General features: G+C 44.1%; 1 protein-coding gene across 6 annotated transcripts in view; it reads left to right on the top strand.

Annotated features, from left to right (window-relative positions):
• The window catches only part of NFATC1 (nuclear factor of activated T cells 1), a 110,893-nt gene that overhangs the window by 7,574 nt on the left and 79,903 nt on the right, over positions 1-23,416 (top strand). For all 6 annotated transcript variants that reach the window (XM_069007963.1, XM_069007965.1, XM_069007962.1 and 3 more), the window contains exons 2-3: positions 1,530-2,628; positions 11,683-11,842. In XM_069007963.1, the coding sequence (XP_068864064.1) occupies positions 1,530-2,628; positions 11,683-11,842 (1,259 nt within the window). The remainder of the gene's footprint in view (positions 1-1,529; positions 2,629-11,682; positions 11,843-23,416) is intronic.

The raw sequence follows: 23,416 nt of genomic DNA, 5'->3' as shown, positions 1-23,416 counted from the left end.
GCTTTTCCATATCTTCCGAGGGAAGGTGTGCAAGGTGACTGCCAAGGGATCTTACCTCCTGGGATGGAAAGGGACAGGTTTCTCATGTGGACTGGCTGTGGCCACAGGGGATGTAGTGTTTCCCTCTGTCCTGCAGAAAAGTGATGCTGTTGCCATAATAAACCTTGGGGAAGGCTGATGCACTGCAAGCACATCTTGGGGCTGGAGCTGGGTGCATTTCCAGACTGCTGAGAAGAACCTGTACCCAGACTCAGAGTTCAGTGGTCATTGTCCCTGGTACAAAGGTTTTGCTCTCTTTTCCTGGTAAAGTAAGAGATACTGGCATAAGGGCTTGCGTGTCTGGCTCATGTGTCCTGGTGACACAGAGCCTCCCTATTTTGGAAAGAATAGAGATGGTGATTCCTCATCCCACCACAGCTCAGAGCACCAGGGGCATGTTGTCCTTGGTTGAGGGCTGCCCATGGGGGAGATGGGCAGCCCACTGATATCTCTGGCTGGCAAAAAGAGTCACATATGCATCCCTGGAACGGGGGAGCAGAGCTGAAGGAGTCCCTTCAGCAGGCAGACAGTGAGGCGAGGCAGAGATGATCCCGTGTGGACCAGCTTTGAGATGTTGGCTCCTGTAGTGCAGCAGGGATGGAGGCATGTGAAGGGCACGTTGTTCCCTGCGCTCAGTCAGGGAACCCATTGGCACAAGGCTCTGAAGTGATCTGTCACCTTCCAGGTTTTCCACAGTGGCTGTGCAACTCTGCTCTTGCTTGTGTATACCCGGCACTGTTAAATGGTTGGAGAGCTGGCCCAGAGCGCGCTGCTGGCAGCGCTTGATGTGGTATGCGCAATAACCAGCAATTTCAGTGGAATTTCAGCTGTTGCTGAGTAGTGAGACATCCATGTTTATCCTTCACCTGGCCTCTGCCAGTTGGGCTGGAGGATAAGTGGTCCCAGAAACCAGAGCAGGTCAATAGATCCATCTTTTTCCAAAATCCTAGTTAACTGGAACCAGTTGGAAACTTGCTGTAATGGAAATTTCAGTTGTGTATAATTTTTTTAACAGAATGCAGTTGATCTTGTTCTTTGCGTTAGTCTGCCTCCACTTTTTTTTTTTTTTTGTCCAGTGTTTTTTGTGTATTCCAACTTTTCAGGGAGGGAATTAGGCTCACTTATGTAAAAACACATCTCTTTAGTTGCATCTCTGAGTGCTGCAGTCTCCTGGAATCCTGAAACAGTTGTTTGAAGACTCAATTTTTTGCTCTGAAGGTTCACCTAAGAAGCATGTACTCAAGACCAAGTCTGTGTACATCCTCCATCCCAAGATATCATGTTTTGTGCTGTTCAGTTAGTGGCATTTTCAAGGATGCTAGTCTGCAGCCTCTCCCCCTGCATGGCACACCTGTGGGCTGGGTTGTTAAGGAGAGCTGTGCTTTTGTGTGTTGTGCCATGTCCCTCCATTTCAGCTGGGTATGTTACTAAGTGAGTATTATTTGTGCAGCACCTCATGTCATTCTTTGTTGTTTGTTTGTTTCTTCCAGAACACTATAATTATGCATCTTCAAATGTAAGTGCTGGCTTGCCTCTAAATGTGGCACATTCCTCATTGTCAACTCCATGTCATGGCCTGCAGACATCAAATCCCGTCATTTCAGTTGTCCCATCGACAAACCATCCCTCTGGCTATGGAGGACACATTGACAGCACGGCCTCCGAGTACTACCTGCCACCAAACATGAGACCTAATGGAGCTCCAGCACTGGAGAGCCCCAGAATTGAGATCACATCTTACATGGGATTGCATCATAACAACAACCAGTTTTTCCACGATGAGGTGGAGGAGGCCATCCCTAACACCAAGCGGTCACCTTCCACTGCCACTTTGAACTTGCCAAACATCGAGGCATACAGAGACCCGTCGTGCCTCAGTCCAGCGAGTAGCTTGTCTTCCAGAAGCTGCAACTCCGAAGCGTCTTCCTATGAGTCTAACTACTCGTATCCATACACTTCACCTCAGACCTCTCCATGGCAATCCCCGTGTGTCTCTCCGAAGACCACCGACACAGAGGAGGGCTACCAACGCAGCATGGTGGCCTGTACTTTGCTCAGTTCCCCAAGGCACTCTCCATCAACATCTCCCAGAACGAGCATCACAGAGGAGAACTGGCTGGGGGCTCGCAACTCCAGGCCTCCGTCTCCCTGCAACAAGAGGAAGTACAGCCTTAATGGCCGGCAGACCTCCTATTCCCCACACCACTCCCCCACTCCTTCTCCGCAAAACTCACCGCGGGTGAGTGTCACGGATGACACTTGGCTGGGAAACACAAACCAGTACACCAGCTCCGCCATCGTCGCTGCCATCAATGCCCTCACCACTGACAGCACCATCGATATGAACGATGGGATTCCCATCAAGTCGAGGAAGACCGCCATTGATCACACCCCATCCATGACTCTCAAAACTGAACCGGCTGGCGAGGATCATGGGACCATATCGCCAACTGCCGATTTGTCACCAGAAGACTTCTCCAGCTTTCAGCACATCAGGAAGGGAAACTTCTGCGAGCAGTACCTGTCTGTGCCACAGCATCCCTACCAGTGGGCCAAACCAAAGCCTCTGTCTCCAACATCCTACATGAGGTAAGGAACCCCAACTCAGGGCAATCCCAATAGTATATTTACTGCATGCTTTTGTTTCCTCCTTCCCTTTTCTGTCTCTCCTTCCTCCCAAATATGCCCATCCACTCACTCCACTTAACTGTGTCTTGTGGCACTGCCTCTGTTGTTGGTGTGGTGTGACCACAAGTAAAGCCTTGAAGGGTAAAAGAGGCTGTTCTAGGAGCTGGCTATGCATAGGTTGTAACCAGTTATCCACTTCCCAGGGGATGAGCCCCAGACTGGGCAGTCTGGAAATGGGGCGTTCAGAAGCTCAGGCAGCAGGACAATTGGGTGCCATGAAACCTGTGGCTTTACTTAAAGTTTATTAAGTCTCAGTACTTTTATATGGTAGGACAAGGATATGGTCTCATTATGGTGACTGGCCTTTTACATTTATGCTTTATGCACAGTGAATACAAGTTAAGTAAGAATATGGTTCTTTTGTGAATTATTTCAGCTTGTCTGAAATTATTTCAGCTCATCCGGAGGCTGTCTATCGATCTTTTTCTGTCTCTTCAGGACAGTGGTTTTCTGTTTTTTTCCATCTTTCCCACTACTTCTGTTTAAAGAAAAAAACCTAATTTTTCAGTGGATAGTGGTTCAATCTGTTCATCAAATTTATTTATCACAAAAGGGCTCTGGGTAGGAAGCAGCATAGAATAGCCAAAATCTGAGTTACATTCATTGCATTCTCTTTCTGTCTCAGTTATACACTTTATTTTGGAGTCTTCTGGAAGCTGTAATATGTAGAAGCTTGTGGTTCAGGAAAATAGTTCAGCTTTCCAAGGGTTAGTAGGCTGTTCCCAGTCCCTGGTTTTGATGGTCTCCCCTTTTTCTCCTCTTCCCCAGGCACGCCTGGCTTCTTGCTCTTGACAGTGAAGCTGCCTTTCTCAAAATGGAAACAGTGAGAATGTAGCTGAAATGTTTCAATTAGCAATGCATTCCCTGGTTCTCAACCTTGTCAGTCTCACCTTTCTTCAGCCAGCACCTCTCTGCCATGTGCTGTCTCCCGAAACTGTGGTGGAATGGTGCATGGCTCTTTGTGTTACAGCACACTCCCCTTCCTCATCGTTCTCCTTCTCCTCTGCATTGCCAAGCTCCTTTCAAGACCCTGGCTCAATTTGGCACTGGGAAACACAACAACCCCTTTGGGTCTGGCCACCCAGAGTTAGGCACTCACTGCCTTTCAGAGCTGGGGTGGAGACTTCTAACACCAGGTAAATCCTTCAGAGCCTTCCCATTTACTTAGAAAAAGCCTTTTATGTTCACCCACTGTAGTGCCAAGTAGCCCACGTTCAACAGAGAGGCCGGCCCTTGGCTGTTGTGTCTGGGGCAGTTTTTTGCCGACGACTTCAAGGGCAGGAGTAGGACAGTTTGACCAAACAGGCTTTTATCTTTCCGTTGCAGCAAGCGGCTGTAGGCGCTGTGCCGCGGTCCGTCAGGAGGCACCCGGCGTGCCTGTGCGCTAACACAAACAAGAAAGGTGAAGTGCACAGAACTAAGCCCCACTATGTTGTGTATTTAACATTTTTTTCCACTGTTTTGGTCTTGTATAAAATATGTTTCCTGGTTTGCAATATGTTTCCATGTGATCTCGTTAACTCGTGCTCTAGGGCAGTTGGAAGTTACTGTTGAAATGTGATTTTTAAGTTATTTTACCAATCAGATACACTGACAGTGCTTCCTTCCACCAAAAATACCTCTCGTTTTATGTATATGAAAGTGCTGGGCTACTGAGCACAGACGTCAACAGGATCACAGCCTACGCAACAGAAACTGTTATTTTAAATCTTTCCAAAAAAATTGGTTAAGAATTTGTCACAATAGAGCTGGATTTTTTTCCTGTTATGTTGCACATCTGTTCTATTTCAAACGCGAGGGCTGGAGGGGTGGATTCCAACAAACAACTCCGGCTCCAAAATCCACCCGGTCATAATGATTTTGAGATAACCAGATTTGATTACCTCCTCTCTCTCTTCCTGAATATGCGGTACAGTTCTCATCAAAAGCCAGCATGCCTTGGAAAATCACTGATGCCTTTCCCTCCCTCTCTTGCATTCCCATCTCTCTGGGAGCAGAAGGGAGCAGGCTCAGGCAGACCATCGGCTGAGTGCTGTCTCCTTTCCCAAGGTTTTATAGTGGGCATCAGTCTAAAAGGGGAACTGCTTTTTGCTATTGTTTCTAAAATTGATGATGTTTTTAAAATTTGTCGTAATTAAAGTTCAGTCTGCTTTAGGCTTTTCAAATCCTGGAGCAGGGGAGTAATAAGAGTATGTAATGAGAGTCTAATAATGCCTGCCTTAACAGAAATAGAGTCTTTATGTGTTTCGTGAGCTCGGATGCTCAGCCCGGTCCCCAGGCTGTGGGCTCTTTGCTGCAGATCTGGGCTCACACTTCTTCCTCCAGACTACAAACATGTGACTGTTCTTGCATGGGACTCGGCACGCGGGTGCAGAGGATCACAGGACGGGGTGGGAGGGTAGAGCCTGACATCGCAGCTGAGGCTTGAGCTGCACAGGTTAACCCAGGACTGGTGGGGATTTGTCTGCAGTCCTTTGGTTGTAGCCCAGGGCCTTGCACCAAATCTTTGATATAGAAAATACTTAGAGAGCAAGCACAGGTTTCAGGAGAAGCATTGGAACAAACCCTGAGGTAACAATGGGAATCATACCTTTTCTAGATCGAAATGAATTATCTAAATAACCAGTCTGCCTCAAAAAGTCCTGGAGGTAAATCATGATGCAGAGAGTCAAGAGGTGGTCTTTATGAAGCTCTCTTTCAGCTTTTATCTCAAATATCTTTTTTTATTTTGGTATTTATGCATTGTGCTGTCTCACTCAAATGCAACAAGTTTCTGTCTGTAGTCTCTCTCTTAAAGTCAACCCAGCAAATAATTTTAAGAGAACCACTCCACTGGGCAGTTACTGTACAAGCAGGTGATGGTCTGTGCTTCTCAAGCCCTTGCTGTGTCAGTGGTGTTCCTTCTGTGCCATTTCTCCATCGCTCCTAAGTGCTGTGTAATGCAGAATGTATTGTGGACAAAAATGTCAAAATGGAAGTACAGGACTGGACTTCTCTCAGCTATGGGGGCACTGTTAGGGACTATTTCCAAACTAAAATCCCATTTTTTGTATTCTGTACCTGCTCAAAAGCAGGTCCTAAATCACCCTATATCACAGCAAAAAGTATAGGCACTCACCAAAGTGCCATGCTGCTGAGTATCTTGCACATTTTATATGACTTCCTCTTCACCTGCTGTATTTGAGTAAACACAACCTGAAATTTCCTGGAGGCAGTTTCTTACTCTTTGAAAAGTAATGCATTGTAGTTATATCAAGTGTTATCTATTTGATCCAAGGAGTGTGTTGGCCTTTAACACTTGAGTTTGCGCTAAAAGCAGTGTTTTTCAGGAGGAAGAGAAATGGTTGGGTTTGTTGATTGGGCGTATGGCATATATGAGGTCTACCACACCAAAAGGAGTTTCCAGGAGTAGACAGGTAAATTTTAAAAGCTCCCTGTGGTGTTCTCTTCCACAGTTTATTTTTTTAACCATCAAAAGCCACATTTTCTTTAGCTGCAGTCTCTTTTTAAACCTCAACAATATGCATGTATGTTTTTGACCTCACAGACACGCGGTCATGTAGTTTTACATATGGAGACTGAAGTTTTTACCTAGGGAATGTATGGTTGGATACCTGTCTGCAAATTGCAAAAGCACATTTGACTTTTGTTTGCATCAATGAGCTTTTTTGGGGTTTTTTTGTGGATTTTTGGATTCTACTTTTGGGACTCTGGTAGTATTAAACTCAAGCATGCAAAAATTGAGGCCCCAAACCATATGATTTCCATACAAGCTATGATTTCAAAATGTTGCAGGCATTTTTCTTCTTTCTTTTGATTTGTGGACCTTTCAGATGCCTTTGATTTTGCCTTTTTTTTTTTTTAAGAGGTGTTTTGTTCCAGATCATGAGATAGAGGGCAACCCTACTAGGGAAAAGTTGAGTTTCTCAAGAAATTGGGGTTTTCTGAAGGAGGAAAAAGGCACCAGCAATCTTAAGATGAGAAGAGATAGTCAGCAGTGCAGTAGAACCGGATTTGCTGACCTGTGCATCCATGGCAAGCTTGCGTGTTTATGGCAGGCGAGAGGAAGTTCCTCAGACAAAGCAAAGGCAGGGCTGTCTGGGCAAGACTCAGTGAAGTGGGGACTTGTGGTTGTGTGGCAGTGACCATCTCCTGGGACTCGTTAGTGTTAATTGAGGGGCCAGCGCTGGGAAGTGGATGGGGAAGAGCCCGAAATGCTGCTAACCTTTTTCTCTTTTCTGCTATATTCCTGCTGGATAGGAATATTTGGATGCTTTCAACATGTTTCGTTTGCCATCACGTAGCAGTGACTTTTGATTACATTCGGTTGCTGTACCATAAGGCTGAATACCACTTGGAAGGCTGTCTCAGTAAACTGATACATTTTTGTTTGTTTGTTTGATTTAATCCTCCCCAATCTATCTCCTGACTGTTTTTCAGTTCATTCAAACAACCCTGTGAGCATCTTATTAATGGCCTTCCTCCAACAGCTCATTTTAACACCCCAGGATTCTAAATTCAGAACAAGCAGAAATGCAATGCCAGCCACTTGTTATCTCCATTCCTGCAGCAATAGTTTCTTGTCCTTTCTCTAAGCCATCGAATGTGAAACTTCCCATGCAAAGCAATCTCTGAGTGTGAATTTTTAGGACAGTAGTGTGAAAGTATTATGTGGGAGAATGACGACGACTCATGTTTTCAGACTTCAGCATGAGGAATTCCAGTGCGCCTCATGCACTTCACGGAGGAGCTACTTGCTCCACATGCCAGCAAAATACAGCCAAGTCTGAGGTGGGACACAGCATCTATTTTAACAGCTCGCAGCCAGATTGCTCAATTGTCAGACAGGAAATTCAAAAAAAGAGAGAGTAAAATCTGCCCACGTTAAGTCATAGGTGAAATATAAAGCAGGTGTATTTTTCTGACCACAGTCAAGCCTGGTGGACACATAGCCATCACCGTTGTTTTCTTACTCTTTCAAAATCACACACAGGGATCTTTCACAGGCATCCACTTCAATGTGAGACAAGTAATAAATAGTAAATTGTAACCATATTTGCATTTGGTGCAGAGTTGGAGCAGGTTCAAGCTAGCAGCCTGGTAGAAGTTTCAGCAGCCCTATGGTTTTTCTAGTTTGTGATTTTGTTTCTGTAGGAAAACTCCTTGTCATAAAAACATAAGTTTAGCACAGGGCACCCAGTCTCCACTGTCCTCCTTCTAGGTCACTCACTTTACTTCAGGTGCTGAAAGACACTGAGCATCTTCTCCTAGGCAGCTGTCTGGGGTAGATGACTCTGTGCTGTGGTACTTGACCAAGAGCAGGGTTAGTCCCAGGGTGAGACTGGCAGTTGTTCTTATACCTTCTTCAGTTTGGGACAAAAAGTGTTTATGAATCTCTTTTTCAAGTGGCCGTGGGCATCTAGTAGCTTAGAAAGCGTAATGGTAATTTAATTCCCAAATGGATAGCAGTCATGTGAAAATGGAGTTTAAAGACCTTTACAAAGTTTAGCAGAAGTTTTTGGCTTTGTTTCCTCCCTGTCTATATTCCAGTGGGCTGCTTAGTATCTTTCTTTTTTTTTTCTTTTCTGTTTTTTTGTAACTTGATAAATCTTTCTGCTAAAGACAGAAGTCAGCTAGACTGGATAATCTGTTTTTGATTTAATCATATTGTGTATCTGGTGTATGCAAAATAAATCACTATTCATCTGGTTTTTAATCTGATTTATGTAGGATGGAGTTATATTGAGCCAGTTTTCTACAGCCTAGCACCAGGTTTTGTGAACCTGCCTTGAAGCAACCATACCTCATTACAGCATTTAGGAGGACTGCAGTGAGATTTATTATGGCGCGGAAAGGAACGGGACAGGTTTTCAGCTGGTGGAAAATGCGATCTGAGGGAAAAACACTGATGTGTATTTGATAGGAAGACTTCATGAAGACATTTTATTCCTCTTCTTGACTGCTGTGGTGGGGCTCTTCTCCCCTCCACGTGACACTGGCTTGATGAGGTAGTTTGGGCCTTTTCAAATTGATATTTGCAGCAACCAGATTTGATTTTACCACTACACCATTTGCTCAGTGGCTTTTTCCTTTAACCACGTTTAGCCACAGGAAATTAAGTGCATGATGAAGATAACCTAACATAGGAAATAGCTCTGACAGCCCCAGTCCATGACACTGCTAAATGCATCACTTTGCTTCCTTTATCAGGAAAACTCCCATTAATTGTCAATTTATAATTGGGCAGGTGGTGCTTTGGAATTTTGATTGTAGATTTCAGGCTAACAGCACACTGTATTTATATTTGCGGGCTTTATTTGAGAACATGAATTTTACAACTTAATTGTATTAACATTTTCAGGTGCTGATTTGAAAGGAGTTTGTGTGTTTTTTCTTTGGTTCTATTTTTTTAAAGAGATATCATTAATTACAAAGCTATCACTTCAATGTATCTTAAAAAAACCTCAACCCTCTTCACTTGAGGGCTTCATGCTGTCAGTCAGAGTTGTCCTTTCTAATTAAGTGTTAAAAATTTCGAACCTGATGGATGTTGTGTCCTCAGAAAAAAAAAAATCCATCAAGTGAGAATTTACTTAAAACCAGAAACATCTGTTTAAAAATGTGTGCTGATCATCACCAGGAGAGGCACAGCTGTTTTGCTCTGCTCTTTGTCATTTATCATTAGTCAAATATGCTTCATCCAGAATTTTTTTTTCAGACTAAAATATGTGTACCTAAAGTGCTAGGCAAAGAGCAGTGGCTACATACAATGGCCATTTGTCTGTAATTTTCTGCTGTCTCTTCGTTCCTTGTATGAGTGTGTAGTAGTAGAAGAGCTTCCCCTCACCTCCCGGCTGGGCCCTGGGCATTTTGGGGGAGAGGCTTGCACAGGAGCTCAGAAGGTGCAACATCCTGCCTATAGCTGAGGCAGGGGCTTCCATGTGTGGAGTGGCAGAAGGCAAATTCAGGGTTTGTCCCTGGCAGTGGAGAGAGAGTGCCCCCCTGGCTTCTCCTGACTCCAGTTGTTCATGGAAGCTCGTTACCTGCACAGAGACAACGAGTTTCTTTTAGATGAGCTCCCACTTAGAGTGAGCTGGGATGGATACTTCCTCTCTGTTACGAGTCTCCATGTCCTGAGGTCTGGAGAACAGAATAGCTGGAAGTTTGGCAAATTGCCAGTGAGCCGTCCTGGGGTAATAGGAGGTGCCCAGGGAGCAAAAGTGATCCTGGTCCTCACCCAGGATGGGACTTAGTGGCTCCAGCTGACCCCTGTAATGTGTATGGTGTGTGTCCATAGGCATGCAAATATATGGCTCAGACTTGTAAACAATGAAGATAATGTAGGAAAACTTAGCACCACCTGAAGTCTCAGCAGTGCATATGCACACAGGCAGTAGCAGATGTGAGTTCAATATGCTCATGATACAGGGCTGGGTAAGCACTCACAAAAACCCAAAAGGCAAAGCAAAAAACCTGCCTGTGCTAGTGGTAGAAACCCCGTTCTGCAGTGGAGCCAGCAGGGCTGCCTTGCGGAATATGAGAGCTGTAATGCCTGAGAAGCGACAAGTGCAGCGAGTGTGGATCACTGGGATGGTAAGATGGAATATCCAGCCTCCAGCTGAATATTTGCAGTATATGCATCCAGTGTGGAAGCTCTTGCACATCCTTTCCCTCTCGGGCAGCTCATTTCAGCCGTGATCCCTGCTGCTCAGACTGTCCTTCCTGCCGGGGCTGTAGCAGTGAGGCAAGGATCCAGTAAACCCTCAGTGCCCGGACTCCTTGCAGGCTGGGGAGAGCTGTTGAGCCCTCAGCGTCCTCACCTGCAGGTGGTGGTGGCCCAAGTCTTCTCACAGCACCAGGGAGCCCTGGCCCATGGCACCTACAAAGGTTTGAGGGACACGATTTTCTGCTTGCTGGTCATCTCCAGGCTGATGGGAGAAGTAACAAAGTTTTACGTAAAAGGGCAGGGGAGTGTGTTGCGGTTGTGCTGTTTAACTACTTGTAAAGACTTTTGAAGGACACTCAGTGAAGACAATTCACCAAAGAAAAGACTATAGAGTGGACATTAAATTAGTGTTTTTATTGTGAAGCTTATTGCTTCAATTTTAAGATTAGTAAGTCTGTCTCAGGGCTGCTGTTTCTACAGTCCTTGTTTCTTTTCTTTCAAAGCATCAAGTTGGCATTTCTTAGAGGTCTCCCACCTATTTTCAAGTGTGCTTCTGTACTGGAAGAGGGTTTCTAAGAATGCCTCTTCCCCACCATTGCATGCTGTCGGGCTGCATGATGGTAATGAGTCCTTAGTATTTTAGTTAATTGCAGAGTCAGTACTGAGCCAGAAGAGTGAGCTGCGTTTTCTGCAGGCTTGCTCATCACCATCAATAGGATTCATGAGCAAGTTCTGACTTCAGAGCTTGCTCCTTTGCAGTGTGTTAACCCAGAAGAGATCAGCTTTGCTTCACAAGACTCTTAGACATGCTTTGTGTTGGGAGTGAAGCAGGGAAATGGCTTTTTTTCTTCTTTCTACCCCCTGTAAACAGAACAGATTTGTTGAAACCCCTTAGATTCATTAAATGCTAAACTAGTTTGGCATTCATTTTCACTGCAGAAATCTTCTTCCTAAAACTCCCCGTGTCTTTCTGCCTACCTTTTTTCTTTTGCTTCAACAGTTAATATATTAAGATATTTGTAATCTGTGTCTTAAAAATTATCGATTTTGGATACAAATCACATAGCATCTGGTCCAACAGATAGGCTCGACCCATAAATCTTCCTAAAATAGCCATTAGCTTCTAAATTACTTATGTCATGGCATTATCCTTATTGGTGAAATTTTAACTGTAAGATGGTGAAGGATCAACTCTGAGACACGGTGTCTAAAGTAATAGTGACGGCTGCTTGTGGTTTATGATCATGTACTTGATGTTAATTTTTAATCTGTTTTCCTTTCCATTGCAGCCCATCCCTGCCTGCTCTTGATTGGCAGCTGCCATCTCACTCAGGACCTTACGAACTACGTATCGAAGTGCAGCCGAAATCCCACCACCGAGCTCATTATGAGACAGAAGGCAGTCGAGGGGCTGTGAAGGCATCTGCGGGGGGCCACCCCATTGTGCAGGTACTAAACCATGTAATGAGCAGCACAGGTTGTTTATTTCAGTGCTCTGTGGCGAGCGCTGTTTCTTCTCTAGAACCAAAAAGTAATGGGAGATTTTTCCTGTCCTCAGAGATTCCTGCATGTGAGCACACCTTAGAGCATATTTTAACCTGGGTGGACCAAGCCTTTGGTGAAAACAATGCAAGAGCAATACAGGGCGAGTGGATTAGTGCTCTGTCCGTGCAGGACTCAGCGAGTGTTCAGCTGGCAAGTGGTGACCATGGACCTATTTGTGCAGTCAGACTCCAGACTTGCGGTTTATACTTAAATCAGCTGGGGACATGCCTCAGTACATTTAGTCCTTAACTTGCAGTTGGATCTAATCAGAACTGTGAGTGCATGTTGGAGTGCAGAGCTGTAGCAGCAACGTAGAAGTATGTCGCTGGTTTGGATGTTGCAGTGAGTTCTGAGCAAACGCTTTTAGAGTTTCTTCTGTTCAGTTCCTAAAACCCTTCCAGCTACTCTGGAAAGCATCTGAGGTCTGAATCTAGTTTCATGAATTCTACCAGGCTCTTTAGTTACTCTGTATAAAGCTTTTAATTTAAAGACACTCTAAACTGACCATTAATTCGTTTATATGAGTAGTCTCATTCATTTTTAAAGGACTTTGCTCAGGAGTAGGAAGAACAAGATTTGGTTGTTTAAAACAAAAAAAGAAAAAGTAGTGGGAGAGAGTGGGAGACAGTGCCTGTCCCTCTGCAGCTGCTGCTTTCTCACCCGGCAGTTAAACTCCCAGTGCCACCCGTCACGGTTGTGACCCTCTGTGCATCAGAGCCCAGGTTTTATCGCTGCCCAGATGCCACAGGACCCGTGGATGCCAGGGCACTGCTGCCATGCTTGCACTGCTTGGGCTCGTGCCACAAGCCATGCTGCAGGAGCAGCAGCTCGTTGAAAGCCCAGATGGCTCAAGATGATGTACGGACCACACATGCAGGGCTGTGCATGTTTGTTTATTTGCTGTAAACCCCTGTTAGCAAACACATCTCTGGAAGGAATGGTGGGAGGTTGGGATGACACCAGGCAGAGAATGCTGCTGTGTAAATGTGTGCTGCTGCCGCAGCTGGAAAAGGAAAGTGAGGGGAGTTGTCTGCAGCAAACACACTTTAGCTCTGCCAGAACTCGTCAGTGACATGGGATTATGAAAGCTGTCTGCTGCAAGTTGAAAGGTTTTAGCAGAGCATTTGTGAATGATATTAAAGAGGGGCTTGTGGCAGACATGCTTGCTGACAATTAAAGCTGCTCTGTTTGTGGCTTGATGCAAGAAAATGCAAATGGGGAGGCATCAATTTGCAATGGCCAGCTTGGCACTTAAAGTTTCTTACGTGCATTTTGGAAAGACTGAATGTGATGCCAACATTTAATTGGACTAAATGTGTCCAGACATTTCCCCTCTCATCCCCTGTCCCGGTCTGTCAGGAGTGAGCATGCTGCTTCCAAACACAAACAAGTGTCAGAAGAGTGGAGAGGAAATTACAGAAGGGCATGAAGGGAGAGGAGAGGAAGCAGACAGTCCCAGCCCTGTCAATTGGCTTTACCGGCTTAATAAGGATTAATGTATTTTTCAGTCCTTTTATTACAACCCAAACATCCTTTTCTCCAAAAAGAACAGAAACATAAAGAGGTGCAGAAAAGCGTCTCTGTGCTGACATTGCCATCATGGCCAGTTATGTGTTTGAAGAAATGCATAAAAGTTCTGACTTAGACCAGAGGTGAATAGATGGGTGGATTAAAAGTACTTCCAAAAAGAAAGAAAGTATTTATAAATAATTTTTGTAAGAGAAATAATAAGTATCTACAAATAAATAAGTACCTGAAAAACAAAAGTATGTATACATAAACAGAGGAGGAGGAAATCTAGGGAGTAATTTCTGATAAATTGGTGACAGACAAAACCTGAAAAATGCGTCTCTGAATCAATGTATTTCCAGATGTTGCAGCTGTTCGGGTCAGGTTTGATTCATCCCACTGGGTTATACAGAAAGGAGCCCAAGTTTTGAAGTTCAAACTCAGATGTGAACTCAAACAGAATCTGAGTGTCTTCAGGTCAAAGATTTTGTATCAAGCTTTTAGCTCTTCACATTTCTGATATTTTCTATTCTGTTGACTCAGGGAAAACTCTCATAAAATTGCTTTGACCTCTTGTACTACCTTTTTGTGTTACATTTTTTCCCATGTTGATAGTCAGGTCTTTCTTATGTCAGTACTTTAGGGAAACTTGCTTTAACTCTGCTGTTGTGAAAGCTCTTCCCCTTTATCTTCAATGAGAAGAGAATATGGATGAGGTCCCTCTTGTCTCTCTGTTTTTCTGTTTCACTCTCTTTGTTTCAAACCCCCTCTCGTTTGCATCTTGCTTCCCAAGCTAGGAGATGTTCTCACATTAATACCTCCACAAATCTGTTGGGCATGCTAAGGCAGAGAAGTAAATCCAAAAAGCATCTGCTGTTCATGGCATGGTTCCCAAGCAAAATTGCCAGGAGGTTGCTTTCTCTGCAGCCAGAGCAGGTTTATCTATTTTTTCCAGGCAACATTAGCTTCCTTGCTGCTGATCCATCTCTTCTTTTAGGAGGTGAAATGTCTGAGGATCAAAGGTTTCTGAGGCAAGCATGCTGAATGAGGAGAGCGGTGGCATAGGAGGCCTGGAGTCTCTCTTGGGTATGACATGAAGCTCATGAAGCTCCAACATGAAGTTGGAGACCAATTTTTTCCTTGGCTCCTCCAGGCTGGTGACTTTACTGTGGAGCTGGAGAGGGCCACATGTAAAGCTGAGGACCTGGCACTGTGCGCAGTGCCAGCGCTGTATGAGATTGCTTTTCTCTCCCAAACCTGAGCATGGCAGGCTGCCTGAGGAGTTCATACTGACCCATGGAAAGGGCAAACCTGGTGGGTGCTGGAGGCTGCCTGTGGCAGCAATCGTGTCCACCACTTGCTCCTTATCATCTCTGCATCATGTATGGGACTTGCTCACTGGAAGCTCCTGTGGGCCATCTCCCAGGCCTGTTTCATGCCAGTAGGATTTCCTGTGGATTTCCTTCTGTGGAATGGCAGCACCTTCCCAACTGCATTTAGGAACGATATGGTTTGGAGCACTTCAAGTTGCCTGTGAAGGCTCATGAGCCTGGTAACACAATAATTCTCTCACATTTTGCTTTTGCCTGTTTGGGTGTTTGGCTGCCATGGCAGCTCCAAGCTATCACTGTTCCCAATTGCTAAACGTTTGGAGAGTGGGATGAGCCGGCGCGCCTAGCGAGCTAAAAATGCCGCAGAGGATTGGCAAGCGAGTGGTGCTGGGGAGCGGTGCTGGTGAGCTCACGGCTGGCACTGGCTTTCACCCCTTGGCTTAGGGAAGTATTTTGCGAGTTGCTGTTGCCTTTGGTGATTTCAGACTGGAGTACTCCCACCTCTGAGTCAGAACAGGGATGGTGCCCTGGCTGGCATCAGGCATTGTGAAGCTTCATGTTGTGTCAGGTGAGGGTTAAACCTGGGACCACTCTGAGAAGCAAAACCCTGTCTGCTAGCATCCTGATGGCACCTATTCCTTCTCAAGAGTTCATGGCTGGGGTGAGGATTTTTCGAACAAAGCAAGATGAAGTGAATGGGGTATTTAGGAAACCCACAGCATTACATAGCTACAGACACATTTTAAATGAGGTGAATTTAAATCAAGGGGTTTACATCCAGAACATCTTAAAAATGTCCTCCGTTTGGACCTATCTCCCATTCTTCATTTTGAGAGTAATGGTGAGGAGTTGCACAAGATGAGGTTTACATTTCAACCAGCAATGGCTCTGTTTCAGCTGCAGGTAAGTAATCCAGCAGATAAAAGTTTGGGCTCCCCAGGGAGGGATGGCACCAGATTATAAATATATGGTCTGTAGATATTCTAATTAATAACTCATCTTTGAAATAAGTCAAGCACTTTGACTGCCTGAGATGGAATTTTTACAAGCAGGGTGTGGTGTATCTGTGAGATAAAATCCAAATACTCAAGAATGTTTAATTAAAGGACATGATGTACTCCCATAGAAGATTGTACTCAATGGTGAAAGAAAATATTCAAATGCACGGAGTAGCACTAGTAAGCACTTTCAAAAGCCATGATTATATTTAAGTTTTTTGACACAAAGTATGCCAGGAATTCTCTTCAAGATCTCTCCTAACATGAAGTAGATAAATTGGTTAGAAAAAGGAAAGAAAAGAAGTTGTAAGGGTTTTCCATTTTTATCTAAGAAAACAGTACTATCCAGTATTTGTTTTCCTCTTGCAAAATTAAGTTAATATGCAATACACAGTGAATGCTGCCTTGCCTTTCATTGTATTTCTTTGCAGTGAGGTGGTAGAGGTTGTGTATGGCTCCTGTGCTTCCATATGAAATTTGATCTGAGCCTGTGAACAGCTGAATAGTCTGAACTCCCTCATTTTACAGGCAAAACACAATGATTTGTCTGCTGATTTACATAGGCAAAATGTGGTCTGTGCCAGGTGATTTGCTCACAAGAGTCGTCTGTGTCCTTTCTTGACAAGATCCCAAGTAGGCATTTCGGGTCTGATTTTCAAAGACCTTGAGGCATTTGTTGGGATTTTTAAATCCCCTTATGACTAACAAGTGTCAGACTCTCCTCTATGGCAACTACTGCCTCGGTATTTTTTGTACATCTCCACATCACCATAATTAGGCACCAACATGCCCCTGAGTTATTTGTGCGCCTTGGTAACACATGGAGCGTGTTATTGTTTGCTTCCCATGGATCAGTTGGTTTTGTGGCTTTCGGATAACAAGCACAAAGTCCCAGTGAAGGTACTGGCCACCACAGGTACCTGCCAGAGCCCTTTCATCTTCAGACCCATAAGCAAAGAATACCTTTTGCAAACCCCTTAGGGAATAGAAAGCCTCACTGACAAAGCACTGTAACTTCAGGGGGCATCACACTCTGATCAGCACCTCTCTTCACACACAGCCAACAGCACGAGGTCAGACAGTCCTGTGATAACCAGAAGACTAGATGGGAAGAAGAGAGAGCTGAAGTGCGAAAGGAAAAGACTGAAAAGAGGTTTCGTTCACCATTGATGACAGGAAGAAGATGAAGGTACAAGGAAGCCAAGAGGAAGACTCTTCCAGACAGAGCAGGCCAAGTCCTTTGCATCAATGTTCTGGTGCTGCACAGCAAAAGTGAACTCATGGCAAGTCCCATTGTATGGGACCTGCAGTGTGTTCATAAGTGCTTTTCTTGGTAGGGGTCCCCCACTGCTGCAAGTTTGTTTTAAAAACAGAGCTGCCACCATTGCTGAGTGAGTCAAGGGGATTAGAAAGAAAAAACAGTCCCTGGTGGGTCCAGCTCATGGCCATCTGACACCTGACCAAGAGGAGAGGATGTGGGAAAAACAGTGTTAGCTGCTTTCCCCTTCCCTCTCTGGGTCAAGCAGAGCAGAGCAGAGGGCATATTCTTGTTAGTAAGCAGTGATTCAACTCATCATGCCACAGTGGACTTCCTCTCTGTGCTGCTCTTAGCTTCTTTTTAGAAGGCAGCATCACCCTTTTGTTCAGATGGAAATATAATCCTTCCTTATGGCAGGCATATAAAGACATTGGCAAGCACCTGTTAGCCAGGTTGCAATTAATAGCACAAAGCCATGCAATCACACAACTAACCAGACAGGGAGCCTACACTTTATAGCCTTGTTTTAGACAGCCGGTACTTCTTAAGGATAAATCTGAGCTGAATGGCCTTCTCACTTCTTGCATCTGTATAGTTAAAGCTAAACCTCATACTAGCAGACAGATAATCAAAACTGAAATGTAGAATGATTTGGCAGATGTTTTAAAGCTGCTATTGCTTCTATAAATCCAGCAAATGGAAGAACGCCCATTGAAAGCTTTTCATCACTTTTTTTTTTGTTTTTGGTTAGGAAAGTGTATTTTGGAAAGGAGGGAGTTTCTCATTTTTGGGTTTTGCATGAAGCTGGTCCCACAGAGTAGCTCCACAAGCACAGCTGTATCATTAGCTTGTGGCCTCCCTGAGGAGGGGTAAGTCCAGAAGGGAGCCATCCTGGAAAGTGTGCTGCTGTCAGCCAGAGAAGATTTCATGACCCTGAAAATGCAACTTCAGCTCTGATTTATGAGCCATCCTGGGGACAGGCCTCTGCTGTTTGGTGCAACGGCCCTTTCCAGATGAAAAACGAAGTTTCCATCAGCCAGTGCTTGGGGGATGTACTCTCCTCTCTGTTAAAAATGATACACACTCAGCATGATGGACGCTGCAGTACATATTCCAGCTGTTAGGATGCTGAGATATTCAATCTGGCTTTCCAGCCCGAAGGCTTTAGCCCTAGGTTTGCCTTCAGTTTGGACTCAGTGGCTGCAGGCAAAGCAGAAGTTGGTTGTGGCCTTCAGGGAGGAGAGGATGGAAAGCATTCCCCCTCCTCTGCTGGTGCTGTCTCCATTCCCTTGGGAAAGGGGATGATGATCTCAGCTCCTGATTTTCCTTTTCATTGGCCTCTTCTGGTTTCCTTTCTGCCTTCTTCTTTGCAACAAGGGAGTCAGTGGCTTGCTGTCACTGTGTGGGGTATCTTCTAGCTGTTCTCTGGTGGCAGTTGATAAGGCAAAGTCCTTCTAGATTACGGAGGAAGCAGGGCAGTCATCTCTGTCTCCAGCACTGCTCACTTTCTGCTTCCCTTGTCAGGCTGGTTTTGGTGACAAGCAGCACATGCACCCTGAGTGTCTACAACCAGTGTGATAGAAGTCTCAGCAAGGTCAAGAAAGGCAGAACGTAAATGTAGTAGTCCTCTCTGATTCTTCATTTACTTTTCCTCAGGCCTTGTGCTGTATCCTTTTAACTTGGTGAACTGCTTTCATTGTGGACAGAGGTTTTTTTCTGCATGTTTTCTAAAAGGGTGGTTCATCATCATAGTTTTAGAAGTGTACCTCTAAAATGTGTACTACTACTTTTCAGGGAGGAATCAGGACTCATCCTTGATTGTTAGTGTGATAGGTTTTTTTGCCCTTTCTATCTTTTTGTCCTGTGCTTGATACTGCATCTGCTAAAAGATGCAGATGCTTTCTCTGTCACAGAATCAAAAGGCAGAGACAAAGTTGCAGATGCTTCTGGTTAACCAGAAGAGGCTACCAGTAGTGGTAGAAATGGCTACCCACTTTTCTAAGGAAAAAGACTACATGGGTAGATCTTTTGCTTGTCTGAAATTACCAGACCTCAATTAAAAAAACCAACAAATCCCCAGACTCTAACCAAATTACATTCAAAGCACTGTTGGAACACTCCTGAATTTAGACAGCTTAGCCTGCTTAATTCAAGCACATGCTTAGGGGTTTGCTGACTCTTAGTTAGTTAAGCCATTTTTGAGAAAATAAGACTGGATGGGTGAGGTGTTGACAACTGGATTTAAAATAGCTTTTCAGGGAGGTTCAGGTGGTATGTGAGGCTGTGGTCTGGGCATGAACCACAGTTGTCACTTGACTTAGTTTTGGTTGCAGTTGAGAAGACCTACGCCAAAGTTACCAATCAGCAAATCTGCTCCAGACTTGCCAGATTATTGCACGTTAACATGCACCCGAAATCTGAAATGAAACACAGTTAAAATTAAAGTGCAGGTTTACCAGAAGCCAGATGCTTCATTATGAGCTGAGCTAACCTACCTGCCAAATACTGCTAACCTCCATGAGGCAGGCGATTAATTTTTTATAAGTCTGCTTTGGGAACTAGACATCTGTCCTCTATTCCTAAAAGTAATATCTCAGGGCAAATGATTTTTTTTTTTTTGGTACTCCAAATTACATAAAAATTACATAAAACATGTATCATGAAAATCATATTGTCTGCATTCTGCATGAAGATATACTGGGGGCTAGTTCATATTTCAGGTCCCTTTCACACCAGCGTAGCTCCATTGGAATTTCTGATTTTATACTTTATAATTTTTATATGTAAAGATTTACATCTTGTAAACACACCTTGTGTAACACACAAGTGATATGGAACACACCTTGTGATATGGAATATCAGTATATATGGTTGTAATATAGATTTTCCGTTTTAATTAGTCATTATTTCAACTAACAGGCTGAATCAGTGGAAAATATGGTGTCAAATTACTCAGTTGCTCTCTCAAAGTACATTTCATCTTCCATTATGAGCAGGGGTTTATAATTTCTTTCCTTGTGAAGAATAGCTCAAGATCTTCTTTGATACATGCCATGAAAGGGAGATCATCTGCTGTACACATACGCAGAAGTAAAATTTGTTGCATGCTGTCGGTGCAGTGAAATCAAATAAACTTTTTCTTCCCTCCACATGTTTAAGAAATAATTTAACAGGAGTTGCATATTTTCACTGAAACAGTTGAAACATGCTAATGATCAATTTACTTACACATGGTAAAAATAATATAGGTTGCAGACAGATTTGTAATGCAGTTTTTAAACACCTGTTTTTAATGTTTAAATACCCAATAAAGCAGAGGAACTCCTGCTTTTGGTTTGCATGCAGACATTATGCACACTGGGATTTAAAAGTCTGCTGCCTAGGTTTCAAGTGCAGTAAACAGCACTTGCAGGCACAGTGTGGGTACATTTTGGGGAGTTACAGGCGCTGGAGTGTCCCTCAATGAGTTTTGCTCTTTGGGACACTGATAACATGGTGTTACATGTGAATCCTGGCAAAAACCTATAGTCCTCACGAGAAAAAAAACTGATCCCTCGCCACTTGCAGTCTTACCCATGTAGAAATACTGCTGGTCCAGTTCTGTGTAATGAGAGGGGGAAGAAATGTAGAAGAGATGGAGCAAAGTGATCTGTTACAGTGAAACCGAGCACTTAAATACATCCTTAAACTTTCATAAAGTGGGATTAAATGTTGAATATGTGCTTAAGTTTTCTAGCAAGCAAGTATACATTGACAACTGGCAATTAATTGTGCAATGTATTGTCACTCAGGTTACTTGGCTCCAAAATCTGGTGTAAGACAATTTTGCTGCCTTGCCACGGGTGTTAAAAGAGATTGGGTGTCAGGCGTGAGTGTGTGGGGCTGCCAGCTGCCCAAAAATAGCATGATAAAGGGGAGCAAGTTTCATTCTGTTCTTGCAGGCCTCTGCTGCTTTTCAGGAGACCTACTAGGTTTTCTCTCTTAAAAATCTGATGCTTTTTGGGCATCAGTTGCAGGTTCGCTGTATATTGCTACTTCCTTCTGATGGCTTTCAGGTGAATGCTACTAACTGGATCCTCATTTTAATCTGTCTTCAGTCCCTTTGATTTTGTGATCCCTTAGGATGACTGCATCTTGTATTTGTTCTGCCACCATTGTGCCTGTCCACATCTAAAGGCCACGAAGCCTCTGAAGCTTTTACTGAATGTCTTGATAGCAAGTCAGGCATGATGATACTGGATCCAAGCTTTCTATCTCTGTCCAAAATCTTCCCATTACTTTTCTCTGTCTTTGGGCAAACTGTTCCTTTCTTCATGTCATCCAAGTCTATAATTTAGACTGTTCAGTGAAGTCTGTTACATTTAGCTGCTTGCTGTCACTGTGCTGGCATGAAAACAGCAGTATCAGCATGTCATGCATGTTCCATGCAGGACAGGGATGCCCATGCTTGCTGTGCTTAATAAGCCACACGTTCCTGTCCCCTCGGCTCTCTGCCTGTGAAAGGACAGTGGGTTACCTTCGGGAAGCCCGCAGTACATCGTGACTGCACAAACAGATAAATATCTAGAAGGGAGCAGGGTGGGAGAGAGATCATGTTTCGTTTCTGGAGAGCTGTTCAGAGATGCGCTGTGCATGAAGCCCAGGTGCAGCTCACACATAGAGGGTTAGTCCCGAGCTTTCATCCCCCTCTTAGTGTTTTCACTTGAGGCAGCTGCTTGGTTTAGCACTGCAAGCAGAGATGCCTGAGCCTGAGATGGTTGCAACATGTCAGGATTAAGAAGCTTGAGCAGGGCTTGCACGGGACTGCTTGTGCTCACCAGCAGCCAGGACTAGCAGCGCCTTGGCTCTCCTGCATGTGCACACTGGCATGTAATGCTTTGCTCCTGAGCATGGGCAGAGAAGGGATGCGAGTGCCTGTTTTGGATGAAACTCATCATTGCCAAGGCGAGCACCAACACACAGGGCACTGGATGGAGCCATGGGGCAAGGGGATGGATGTGGGGCAAGGGGTGGATACTGTGTGGGTGCTTCCAGCACTGTGCTGGGGACAGCAGGCAGCACTGGGGCTGGTGAGGGGCTGAGCTCCTGCTGCCACCCCATTCCCTGCATATCCTGGCCTGACATATTGTTGTTATGATTGCTATGGAAATAATTTCAATATGTTTCGCAGCTCTGAGATTCTGTGTCTTGCATTGTTTGGCTGGAAAGCTGCTTGACTGGTTTAGGAGGGTGGCTGTACATGCACAAATACTAGCTGATTTTTTTTTTTGTGGTGGAAAGTAGGAGATTCACAGCATGGTTTTAATTAGAACTGCTCATTTAGTCTTTCATTGCAGTGTGTTCTTTAGTTGAAAGATAATTTAATTTTCTTTGTTTTGGAAGATTTTCGTGCTTGTCTGTGTGAAATGTCTTTATTTACTGTGCCTCATTGTGCTTTGTGCATAGCTTTGATTGAGGAGAGTCAAAAACAAAACTTCCCTGGGCTGTATTATTTTCTACCTGCTGTGGCTTTTAATACAGTCTCACTGGTATATATGTACCAAGTGCCTGCATTTCTAGGACAAAATCACCAGAGAAAACTGGCAAAGCATGCAGGGTTAGATTTAGCTGTAAAACTCTTACTGACTTGAACAGGAATAGCATGTCTGAAAGTTGTGATGTGCTGAAGAAGTGTAACTGGTATGGGTCAGTTTGGTTTTTCATCTTGGAGAAGTCCACAGAAGATACCACTTTTTGATAAAAAGGCAAAACCCCCAAAAAATCCTGCCTCCTCTTGCAGAACTCTGTATTAAGATCTTGTAACACCTCCTCTTCAGTGAAGAGTATTTAGTCTAGTTGTAACACAATGCAGCACGTATCAGTCTTGTTTATATGTACAAGAATATTTAGATAGTGCCTGTCATATCAGAAAAAAAAATAGCTACATAAAATATGTAAATCTCTCCCATAGGTGCAGGAACTCATAAAATTGCGCAGAATATACAGATGCAAAAAGAAAGAATTCTAGATGGCATTTTTAAATCAATCCCTAATAATACTGAAATAATTTTCTAAATGGGTTTCAAATTAATTTTCAACCACCTCTTTTGAAGTGATGTTGTTTTCATTATGTGGGCCTTATGTGCTGTAGCTCATATTCTGCAACAATATAGTAATCTTTAATATAGACTCAAATATTGTTGCTGAATACAGGCTATAGAGTGTTATTGACCACAGATTGGCATGCAGTTGTAGAACTGTACACAAACTCCACCCACAGCTGCAAACTTGAGCTTCCAGGGACAAACAAATTTAGACCACAACTTGCAGGCACATGTGCTAGCATCTAGGTATACAAGTAATCTCAAGCACATGTCCTGAATACATCAAAGCCTCATTTTCC

The sequence above is a fragment of the Aphelocoma coerulescens genome, chromosome 2 (assembly GCF_041296385.1).
Source record: "Aphelocoma coerulescens isolate FSJ_1873_10779 chromosome 2, UR_Acoe_1.0, whole genome shotgun sequence".
In the NCBI taxonomy this organism is placed as follows: Eukaryota; Metazoa; Chordata; class Aves; order Passeriformes; family Corvidae; genus Aphelocoma; species Aphelocoma coerulescens.
Note: the sequence above shows the minus strand (reverse complement) of the source record. Positions and strands in the feature narration are given on the sequence as shown.